Source organism: Aquarana catesbeiana, linkage group LG02 (assembly GCF_042186555.1).
Source record: "Aquarana catesbeiana isolate 2022-GZ linkage group LG02, ASM4218655v1, whole genome shotgun sequence".
Classification (NCBI taxonomy): Eukaryota; Metazoa; Chordata; class Amphibia; order Anura; family Ranidae; genus Aquarana; species Aquarana catesbeiana.
In genome coordinates, this window is record NC_133325.1 from 379,710,592 (window position 1) to 379,722,734 (window position 12,143).

The following is a 12,143-nucleotide window of genomic DNA, read 5'->3' on the forward strand; positions in this document are numbered from 1 at the left end:
TAATTATGCTGCTGAGTAGTACAATGCATGTTTTCAGGAGGTGATACCATCAGTGGGATTCAAACCCATGGCTTGCTACGCTACAGAGCTGAGCACAATTATACATAGAAAATACAATTACTAATGTTTGATTCTTTTCATTCTATACAATAATGTTTTGCATTTGAGGCATTAATATTATGGTACCAACCATGCTCATGTGGCATTGGCTATTGAGCATCTGCCTATTGTCAGCATATGCTGCTGATTAAGATGTAAGCTTTGCGGTTTTTATTTTCACAGTATATAGCTGGTTAAAGCTGGCCGCCTCGTCCTTAACAACAGATCAGTCCTCAGCTGTCAGCAGGGTTCCCCGCTGGCTGGGGGAAGGTAAAAACATAAAAAACAAAAAAAATCAGCACAAAAAAAATGATGTGACATTCCTAGTATGGATTTGGAGGGGACCCCCACGCCTAAATGAAAAAAAAAAATGGCGTGGGGTTCCCCCCAGGTCTATACCAGGCCCTTCGGGTCTAGTTTGGACCCAGAGGGGACGCTCCATGCCAAAAGTAAAATACAAAAAGGGGGGTCCCCCAAAAATCTATAACAGATCTTTATCCTAGCAAGCAGCCCAACAGGTCAGGAAAGGGAGGGGACGAGGGACTGCCCCCCTCCTGAACCATACCAGGCTTCATGCCCTCAACATGGGGAGGGTGGGTGCTTTGGGGCAGAGGGGGCTCTGCACCCCCCCTGCTCCGAAGTACCTAGCCCCATGTTGATGGGGACAAGGGCCTCATCCCCACAACCCTTGCCTGGTGGTTGTGGGGGTCTGTGGGTGGGGGGCTTATCAGAATCTGGAAGCCCCCTTTACCAGGGGGCTTCCAGGTCCCGCCCTCCCCACCTATGTGAATGGGTATCGGGTACACTGTACCCCTACCCATTCAACAAAAAAAGCAGTGAAATGTGACAAAAGACAAAAGCCGATTTTTGACAATTCCTTTATTGTAAAATAGCTCTGATCCGTCTTCTCCCCCGAGCTGTAGCTTCCGCCGCCATCTTCTCCTGGTGCTGTCTCTCTTGCCGCCATCTTCTGTCACTGTCTTCTTCTGCCACTGTCACTTCCGCCGCCATAACCCCCTGCCGCCATCTCTCCCTCCACCGCCTACTTCTCCCACTGCTGTGTTCTTCCTCGTCGCCGTGTTCTTCCTTGCCACCGTCTTTCTCCATTGTGTTTTAATCCGCTGTCTGGAGTCTCTTTTATACAGCCATGGGGCATGATGTCACACGGAGAGCCTGCCCCCCTTTATTAAAAAACAAAACAAAAAAAGGGTGGGCTCTCTGTGTGACATCATTGGATGTTCACGCCCCATGGCTGTGTAAGAGACGCCAGACAGTGGGTGACAACACAACAGAGGAAGGCAGCGGTGAGAAAGAACATGTCATAAACTGTGCATCAAATCTCCACCTCAAATCTCCAGCTACAGGCCAAAGATCGAAGTCCATTTGCATGCACATAAACAAAGCATCAGTTTTCTAAGCATATGTACCTGAGCAGTGTAAACCCTACAATTTTAAATGTCCAAGTCCCTGGGCATGATTGGTGCTAACAAACATTAAAGTGTGTGAAATTATACTTTTTAAATAAAAATACCCCTATAATACACAAGCTTAATGTATTCTAGTAAAGTTAGTCTGTAAACTAAGGTCTGTTTTGTTAGTTTATAGCAGTAGTTTGTTATTTTATAAACTTACAGCAGGCCGTGGCCATCTTAAGTGTGGGCATCTGAAGCCAGACTGCATTTCTTCCTGGATCTCATCCTTGCAGATCTCGCACATGCTCAGTGCAGCACAAGGAGTGTAATAGGTTTCAGGTCAGGTTTCCATAGCAACGGCAGTGTCAGAGGAAGTTGCCGCCCCTTCCCAGAAGGCATTGCAAACAGGAAATGATGCGATGGGCCACGGCCAGGGAGGAGGAAGTGAAAAATGAATACAGCAGATATACAGTAGGTGCTGAGAAAAAAAATTAAAACATATCCAATTCGTTTACAGTGCACAGTTTAGTGAGGGATGCTGAAGAGTTGTAAAAGTGGGTGGAACTCCACTTTAACATCAGTCCCTGGCTGCAATGAACTTCCAATCTAAAGTCCAAAACTAACTTTCTTATATTAGAGACTATTTGAACAGGAGACAAATAAAATGCCAGCATGTCTTTGGATTGCGGTGAGAAACCCACACATGGAGCGCATATAAACTTCAATACAAGCATTAGCATGTTGGGGATTTTAACCAGCAACCCCAGTGCTGCTAGATAGAATTACTACTCACTTAGCCAGTGGGCAGCCTCACACATGTAGTCTGCATTTCTCTGGTGTGAAAACCAGCCCTAAGTCCATAGCCATGCTCTGCGTCTCAGTGTCACAAACAATATACAATATATTGTCCTAAGTATTGGGACACATGCCTTTATACGCACATGAACTGTAATGGTAGTCCATAGGGTTCAAAATTTAATTGGCCCACCCTTTGCAGCTATAACAGCTTCAACTCTTCTGGGAAGGCTGTCCACAAGGTTTAGGAGTGTGTCTATGGGAATGTTTGACCATTCTTCCTGAAGTGCATTTGTGAGGTCAGGCACTGATGTTGGACGAGAAGGCCTGGCTTACAGTCTTCACTCTAATTCAACCCCTAAGGTGTTCTGTTGAGTTGAGGTCAGGACTCTGTGTAGGCTAGTCAAGTTCCTCCACCCCAAACTCCCTCATCCATGTCTTTATGGACCTTGCTTTGTGCACTGGACCAAATCATTTGGTGGAGGGGGGATTATGGTGTGGGGGTGTTTTTCAGGGCTTGGTCTCTTAGTTCCAGTGAAGGGAACTCTTAAGGTGCCAGCATACCAAGACATTTTGGACAATTTCATGCTCCCAACTTTGTGGGAACAGTTTGGAGATGGCCCCTTCCTGTTCCAACATGACTGCGCACTAGGGATGAGCTTCGAGTTCAAGTCGAACTCATGTTCGACTCAAACATCAGCTGTTCGCCAGTTCGCCGAACAGCAAACAATTTGGGGTGTTCGCGGCAAATTCGAAAGCCGCGGAACACCCTTTAAAAGTCTATGGGAGAAAGCTATGGGATGAGCCGAAAACCCCCCTGTTCGGTTCGCACCAGAACTTGCGAACAGGCAAAAAATTTGTTCGAACACGCGAACACCGTTAAAGTCTATGGGACACGAACATGAATAATCAAAAGTGCTAATTTTAAAGGCTTATATGCATGGTATTGTCATAAAAAGTGTTTGGGGACATGGGTCCTGCCCCAGGGGACAAGGATCAATGCAAAAAAATGTTTTAAAAACGTCCGTTTTTTTCGGGAGCACTGATTTTAATAATGCTTAAAGTGAAACAATAAAAGTGTAATATTCCTTTAAATTTCGTACCTGTGGGGTGTCTATAGTATGCCTGTAAAGGGGTGCATGTTTCCCGTGTTTAGAACAGTCTGACAGCAAAATGACATTTCAAAGGAAAAAAAGTCATTTAAAACTACTCGCGGCTATTAATGAATTGCTGGTCCGACAATACACATAAAAGTTAATTGATAAAAATGGCACGGGAATTCCCCACAGGGGAACCCCGAACCAAAATTTTAAAATAAAATGACGTGGGGGGTCCCCCTAAATTCCATACCAGGCCCCTCAGGTCTGGTATGGATATTAAGGGGAACCCCAGCCAAAATTTTTTTTAAAAATGGCGTGGGGTCCCCCTCAAAATCTATACCAGACCCTTCAGGTCTGGTATGGATTTTAAGGGGAATCCTGCGCCAAAATTTAAAAAAAATGGTGTGGGGTCCCCCCAAAAATCCATACCAGACCCTTATCCGAGCACGCAATCTGGCAAGCTGCAGGAAAAGAGGGGGGGGACGAGAGAGCGCCCCCCCTCCTGAACCGTACCAGGCCACATGCCCTCAACATTGGGAGGGTGCTTTGGGGTAGCCCCCAAAACACCTTGTCCCCATGTTGATGGGGACAAGGGCCTCATCCCCACAACCCTTGCCCGGTGGTTGTGGTGGTCTGTGGGTGGGGGGCTTATCGGAATCTGGAAGCCCTCTTTAACAAGGGGACCCCCAGATCCCGGCCCTCCCTCCTGTGTGAAATAGTAAGGGGGTACAAAAGTACTTCTACCATTTCACAAAAAAACTGTCAAAAATGTTAAAAATGACAAGAGACAGTTTTTGACAATTCCTTTATTTAAATGCTTCTTCTTTCTTCTATCTTCTATCTTCTACCTTCCTTCGGTTTCTTCCTCCATCTTCTTCTTCTTCTGGTTCTTCATCCAGCATCTTCCTTCGTGGCGTCTTCTTCCCTTCTTCTCCTCGGGCCGCTCCGCATCCATGATGGCATGGAGGGAGGCTCCCGCTGTGTGACGCTTCTCCTCTTCTGACGGTTCTTAAATAATGGGGGGGCGGTGCCACCAGGTGACCCCGCCCCCTCTGACGTCATGGGGAATGCCACAAGGAAGTCCCCGTGCGTCAGAGGGGGGCGGGGTCACCTGGTGGCCCCGCCCCCATTATTTAAGAACCGTCAGAAGAGGAGAAGCGTCACACAGCGGGAGCCTCCCTCCATGCCATCATGGATGTGGAGCGGGCCGAGGAGAAGAAGGGAAGACACCGTGGAGGAAGATTCCGGACGAGAACACCGGAGGAAGAACCAGAAGAACCAGAAGAAGAAGAAGATGGAGGAAGAAACCGAAGGAAGATAGAAGAAGCATTTAAATAAAGGAATGGTAAAAAACTGTCTCTTGTCATTTTTTACATTTTTTACAGTTTTTTTGTGAAATGGTAGGGGTAAAAGTACCCCCTTACCATTTCACACAGGGGGGAGGGCCGGGATCTGGGGGTCCCCTTGTTAAAGGGGGCTTCCAGATTCTGATCAGCCCCCCGCCCGCAGACCACCACAACTACCGGGCAAGGGTTGGGGGGATGAGGCCCTTGTCCCCATCAACATGGGGACAAGGTGTTTTGAGGGGCTACCCCAAAGCACCCTCCCAATGTTGAGGGCATGTGTCCTGGTATGGTTCAGGAGGGGGGGCGCTCTCTCGTCCCCCCCTCTTTTCCTGCGGCCTGCCAGGTTGCGTGCTTGGATAAGGGTCTGGTATGGATTATTGGGAGGACCCCACGCCATTTTTTAAAAAATTTTGTCCGGGGTTCCCCTTAATATCCATACCAGACCTGAAGGGCCTGGTGTGGAATTTAGGGGGACCCCCACATAATTTTTTTTTTTAAATTTTGGTTCGGGGTTCCCCTGTGGGGAATTCCCATACTGTTTTTATCAATGAACTTTTATGTGTATTGTCGGACCGCCAATTCATTAATAGTCGCGAATAGTTTTAAATGACTTTTTTTCCTTTGAAATGTCATTTTTCTGTCAGACTGTTCTAAACACGGGAAACATGCGCCCCTTTACAGGCATACTATAGACACCCCCCAGGTAAGAAATTTAAAGGAATATTACACTTTTATTGTTTCACTTTAAGCATTATTAAAATCACTGATCCCGAAAAAATAGCTGTTTTTAAAACTTTTTTTACATTGATCCATGTCCCCTGGGGCAGGACCCGGGTCCCCAAACACTTTTTATGACAATAACTTGCATATAAGCCTTTAAAATTAGCACTTTTGATAATTCATGTTCGTGTCCCATAGACTTTAAAGGTGTTCGCGTGTCCGAACAAATTTTTTGCCTGTTCGCAAGTTCTGGTGTGAACCGAACATGGGGGTTTTCGGCTCATCCCTACTGCGCACTAGTGCACAAAGCAAGGTCCATAAAGACATGAATGAGGGAGTTTAGGGTGGAGGAACTTGACTGGCCTGCAGTCCTGACCTCAGCTCGATAGAACACCTTTTGGCTGATTTAGAGCAGAGACTGCGAGCCAGACCTTCTCATCCAACCTCAGTGCCTGACCTCACAAATGTGCTTCTGGAAGAATGGTCAAACATTCCCATAGACATACTAAACCTTGTGGACAGCCTTCCCAGAAGCTATTATAGCGGCAAATGGTGGGCCAAATCACATTTTACCCTGCGGACTAAGACTGGGCTGCCATTAAAGTTCATGTGTGTGTAAAGGTAGGCGTCCCAATACTTTTGGCTAGATAGTGTATCTGGAAAGATTTACAATGGTGGTGGAACCCTTCTACACAAAAATACTACATTTAGACATAATTTTAGGATCTGAGTCAGGAGTTATGTTTAACAACATAGGGAGATGAGACAACATCTCTGCAAGTGGCATGCTTGGGATTCAAACCCAGATCCTCACAGCTGCTAAACAGAAGTTCTAACCTCTAATCCACAGAGCTGCCACATGTGTAACCCTCCTAGACATAAATACACATATACTGCATTTCTTTGTACATAGAATGGTGGAATTACATTAATTACATTAATCAGGAGTTATTCTTCTTGATTTATTCTGTGAGATTTGGTGGTTCTTGGTGGGTGAGTGTGAAATAGTGATGTTATCCTCTGATTTTTGGGAATTACATTTTAATCTCTGATGTTGGTACACATATCACATTTTTTGGGCTCAAATTTATGATTAATTGTAAATAATAAAAAACACACAAAATTGTGACTCATTTTAAATTTGTATCAGCAATGGTACTGTTTGTGGTTTGTAGAAACACCTGTGTGAGTTTGTGTAAAGATTTTTGTGAGATGGACAGCAAGAAATGAAAGTGACAGCGAAAAATATATTTTACCAAAACATTCCACATTTCACATTCTAGAATTTTAAAAACAAAATAGATGAAGTAGAAGCAACATTGTTGCAAAGTCAATTTCTTTGAGAGAACGATACATTTCATCTCAACATGAAAATGATTTACTTAGGGAAGTTACAATTGTACTATTATAATCAATTGCTGAAACTTGCATTGGGTTACATAACTCTCATTTTCACACCCAAAAAATGATCTTTAAGGCCTCATGTAAACAGCTGCTGGTAAACGGACCTTTAGGAGCAGTTAGGCATTTTTTTTTCAACTGCTCCTGAACCCTCCTCTATGTTATCTTATCAGCACATGTACACAGGTTCATTTATAGTCATTTCTAGGCAGTTATGTTTAGAGGCTTTTTTGGAACCCAAAAAAATGCGTTCAGAAGCTGTGTTTAGAGGCATTTCAAATGCCAAATGCAGCTAAATGCGTTTAGTTTACAGGCGTTTTTCATTTTTGGCTATTTAAAAAAAATTAAAAATAATAAATATTTTTTTTTCAAACGCTTCTAGACACAAACGTGGCTAAACACGGCTAAATGTGACTAAACCCGGCATGTAAATGCGGCTAAACGTCCGTTTCTAGCTGTAATGTTAAATCATTCAGGAGAGGTTGACCAACATCCCATGTACATGAAGCCTAACCCAACACTCATTTTGGTATTTACTATAACTGGGATTTAAAATGAGAGTTGTTTGCAGGTCTGAGCATGCTTAGTTGTGTTGGCACCAAGTTGTAAAGAGACAGGGAATTTTTCTCTTCTCAGACTTTGAAAGAAATTTCAGTGTAGAAATCACTTTTTCACACAGTTTAAAAGCAGATTATCTTTAAACAATATACCGCATATTTCAGTACAATTTAGGCAATTATATCATGCTCTAAACATTAATTCCATGTGCAATAGTCGTGATCTTAACAAGAGTCATGGTTTGGGTGCTATTTGTTTTCAGGGAGCTGTAGTAAATTTGTTTTTGAGAGTATTTTTGCATCAGCGCTATAGTGAATACAGTTTTAGCGCTGATTACCGCAATTAGTGCTAATTATCGCTAATTTGCGGTAATTAGCGAACAGCGCTATAGTAAATGACCCCCACTTTGTTCAAAGGCATGCAACACAAAACAGGTTGAACGTACTCTCTGAACTGCTAAATTACGGTCAATAAGATTTTTTTGATCTAGATTGATTAAGAAAAAATGCCTGTCAACATGAGTCCTTGCCCTCACTTCTGACCTAAAGGATCACCATCACTGAAGTAGGAGGTGAAGGAAAATCTTACACAATAGGGGCACAGGACGTAAAAAAATCCTGCTTTCTGTTCCACTATGTATGTGCTAAATCATACTTTATATGATTCTAATTTTCATTACAGGCCGTATTTCTTCAGCAACTGCAATTAGGATATTTGCAAAATCAGGTAACATTTCTACAGCTAACATGTTCTTTTCAGTTGCAGGCAATTTCTCTTATTTAAGATTTTTCATTTTTTATATATGTTTTTTATAGTATCCTGGAATTTAGCTTAGATTAAAATATGAATCAGTTGCTATGGGTTAGAAGTGCTTTTCCTTACCAAAAAAACCTAGACGACCTAGAAGTAGTCACAAAAGAAGGACAGACTATCCATGGGTCCAGTTGTTTAGCCAGTTCCCAGGAATGGAGTGACATTTCTCAACTCCATACCATCGGCTCTGTTTCACTTACAGGTTCCAGTACATCTTCAGCCAATAGATCTGATCAGGGTTATATTTAACCTTACATCTTGTGAGGCCTTGCTTTCCTGGAGGTCCATAAGTGAACCCTGTGCCATATCTGAGAACCACATGGTGTCCCAAGAATAAATAGTATCTTTGGATCCTGCCTGACCATGCCGCTGCTATGGCTGCTGTCACCAAACCAAGACCCACTCCTGACCCAAGCCAGCTGATATAACACACCAAGGTAAAGGCTTTTGCTCATCGCCTCTTTGAGGCCTAGTGCAGTACTCTGCTTTTGTGACACATTATTGAGACATCTAAAGTGTGGTAGTTAGATGGGGTCCAAAGGATACAGTCCTAGAGCTGGCCAGCAACCTCCGGTGTGGTTTGGAGTGTCCCCAGAACACTTTCTAAGCCTTGGGGGTTCCCATCCTGGGTTCTCTGTGGGATTTTTGGGCAGGTATGAGGAATTGGAAAGTGTAAACTGAGTTTGCAAACAAAGCCCATTAGTTGTCCTATGAGCAGAGGCACCCAGAGTAAGGTATTGATAGCTTTGAGTCATCTGTTTTGTATAAATGTAAAGTTTCTTTATTCCACCAAATGAAACCTGTTTCATGGCAAAATTTGCCACTTCCCCAGTTTAAGCTGATAACAATGGTGTTGATTGTGGCAAGGTGATGTCATCTGGTGAGGGTGGATCTCGTGAAGCTTTCACTGGATGACATCATCTCACCATTTACTTCACCTTGAATTGAGGATGTGGCAACTTTAGCTACGCAACATGCTTTATTTTGTGAAATAAAGAAACCTTAACAAAAACAGATGACTCCCATCTATTATTAAACACCCCAGATAGCAAGCATGTGTGCTGAAAGTTTAAAAATGACTTGCTAGCTATTGCTAGCAATATAGCTATTGCTATCTAGCTATTGCTAGACTTGCCAGGCTTCACAAGTTTGTTGCACAATTGCAGCAAGTCTGCATTGCATAACTCCAAATCAACTTTCTTTGCAGATGTAGCGATGGTGGACAATACTTGTAATATTGTGTGTGTTCCCCGTCATTCCTCACCTATAGGATATCCCTTTAATGCTGTGTGCCAGTGACTGTCATCATATTTGTGAGCCCATCCCAATGGATTGTGGGGCTAGTAGTCTTTCTGATCAGTGAAAGAGGGAGGACCCTCTTCCTCAGACCCAAAGCTTGTGGAAAGATGTCTGAACCCAGAGTGTCAGGTGGGTTGTAAGGTTCAGAGGATCATGGTGATGCAGATGAGCAGGTAAATCCAAGAAGTCCTCTAGGGGCCGTGCTACATTTGGGGCTCGTCCAGAATTTATTCTGCAGCAGGCCCTAGTCAACCTAGACAAGAGCCTAGATCCGCATGGGTGGCAGCTTCTGAGGCTGCGGTCGATTGGGGCACAGCTCAGGGAGTTCGAGAGGAAAGAAGCACTGTTCTGGAAATCTCAGGAAGTGAGTGCACTGAGAGGGAGATTTGACAGTTGGTGAGAGCCCTGGCCCCAGGACATATGGATATGGAAGCTGAGCACGACCTGGTAAAAGTCAGGGTACTGTTGAAATAGCAGGTAGAAATACCTGTGTGCTTACAGGAAGAAGAGGTACGCCTAGCTAAGGGGGTGACTGACAGGGTGACCCCACTAAAAGTACTAAAAGTGGGGGAGAGCCTGTTGAGAGGCAACCATTGTCGAGGACCCAGGAGAAGGGTTCAGGATCAGTTGGGATAGACTCTCAAGGGGCCAGTGCCCCTCCCGTATTCTTCTACACCCATATGTGCCGGCTAATTGATGGCCTAGTGAAGAACGGATTTGGAAATGCCAACCAGAGCTATCAGAGACTCAGATTTTTCTCAGAGCAGTTACCGACCCCTATTGAAGACCAGTTTGAGACCTGGATGAGTCAGCCATTCAGGCTATGGAGGAATGGAGTGTTTCATGGGCTGTGAAGTGACAGCGGTTCAGTGAGTCTTCAAGGCTCTGCGGCTGATGTAATCCGCAATTTGAGAAATGGAAAGAGAACCTGTATTGCTATGGACTACATAGATGCTTTGTATGCTGTATTTGGAAGAGTTGAAACAACTGCGGATCTGATGTACAAATTTAATCACACTCATCAACAAAAGGGGGGGGAGCCTCTCTGAGTACATCTCCCGAGTAGACAGAATGTTGCACCAGATTATCCTTATAAGGGGGTATGGATCCCAAGGACGTTGATCAAGCTAGTTTAGACCGGGTTTTACAAAGGGCCCAGCCAAACCATCCCATTGTCTTGAAGTTATTACTGAAAAGAACCAAGGTGGTATCTACATACCCTGAATTGATAAATGAAGTGCGAGAAAAGGAAACTATTGGAAGAAAAGAGCTAAGGAACGAGAGAATCGAGCACTACCGCTGTTAATAGGGAGAAAGTAATTGCCCAAACTGTCCATGTAGAAGCAGGTTATTCAGGTGAGGACAATGGAACTGAATCAGAACCGGCTGGACTGGCCATCTCTGATACTGGCGAGCGAACTCGGACCCACCGAACTGGTGGCTCAGGTAGTTCAAGCCCAAACTCAGATGTGTAATGCTCTAATGCAAGTAATGAAGACCCAAGCAGGTCCAGGAACAGGGATTTCACCAAGGAGGGACAAAAGTTTCCAGAGTGCGAGAAATGTTACAGATGTGGAGAAGTTGGACACTTCTGGGCTGGGTGCCCCAAAGCTGGAATTAGCCCACAATTACTCACAAAAGTTTTAAAAGCCTTACAGAAGCTACTCTTCCAAAAGCCGGCGGGAAAATTCAGGGGACCTCAGTGAAGGAGCTAGCTGAGAGTCCTGTGGGAAAACTGTGCTCCAAAGTTAAGAAAGCACCCAAGAAAAAAAAAAGGCACAAAAGTCGTTTGCTACCTCTTCCCCTCCCTTGCCTGGTAAAAAGAAAACCAGGCCCCCAGGGAAGGAAAGCTTGACATGGGAAATCAATGCACACCCTTCTGAGCGAGTTGGTAAACAGACTCCATCACCTCCTTAGGGCTCAAGCTATAGACTCACCAGCTGGAAATCTGCCAAAGGACCTAGAGGTGCCTTCTCCTATAGTCTCGATACAAGTAGAGGGGATCTATACTCAAGCTTTGCTGGATACCGGAGCCCAGGTGACATTGTTGTATCGAGATTTCTATCACAAGTACTTGAGACACATTCCTTTGTGTAAACTCTAAGAGTTAGAGATCTGGGGTATAGGAACCAAAAAGTGCCCGTATGATGGCTATATACCCATCAAGATAACCTTTGATACTCCCTTGGCTGGAAAGCCGGAGACCTTCGATACTTTGGCTGTTGTTTGTCCCTGACCTCCTGGGGCAGGCCGCGATTCATTGCTGATAGGCACCAACACCAATCTTGTAAGGAGGTTACTCATGTTGTTGGCGTTGGAGGGTGCTTCCATAGGGAATATCCATCCTCAGTTGCGGCAGGCTTTTCAGCAAGTGTTGCCATAGAAGAAGGCCCTCATGGAAGGAGTCGGAAAACTGTGGCGATTAGATACCCAAGAAAAGGTTTTGCAACCTGGGGAAAGAACCGGCATAAAAGCCACTGTTAAGTTGTCGTGGGATCAACCGGGTACCTATGTGGTGATAGAAGCTGATTCACTGGGAAAGTAAGTGCTGCCACCCCAGTGACAGGGCACGACTTAATCCGTAAGGAAAATGGAAGAGA

At 44.6% G+C, this 12,143-nt stretch overlaps 1 protein-coding gene across 1 annotated transcript in view; it reads left to right on the forward strand.

Annotated features, from left to right (window-relative positions):
- The window catches only part of LOC141128072 (multidrug and toxin extrusion protein 2-like), a 540,585-nt gene that overhangs the window by 250,825 nt on the left and 277,617 nt on the right, over positions 1 to 12,143 (forward strand). The window contains exon 6 of the mRNA XM_073615139.1: positions 8,113 to 8,157. Coding sequence (XP_073471240.1) covers positions 8,113 to 8,157 — 45 coding nt within the window. The remainder of the gene's footprint in view (positions 1 to 8,112; positions 8,158 to 12,143) is intronic.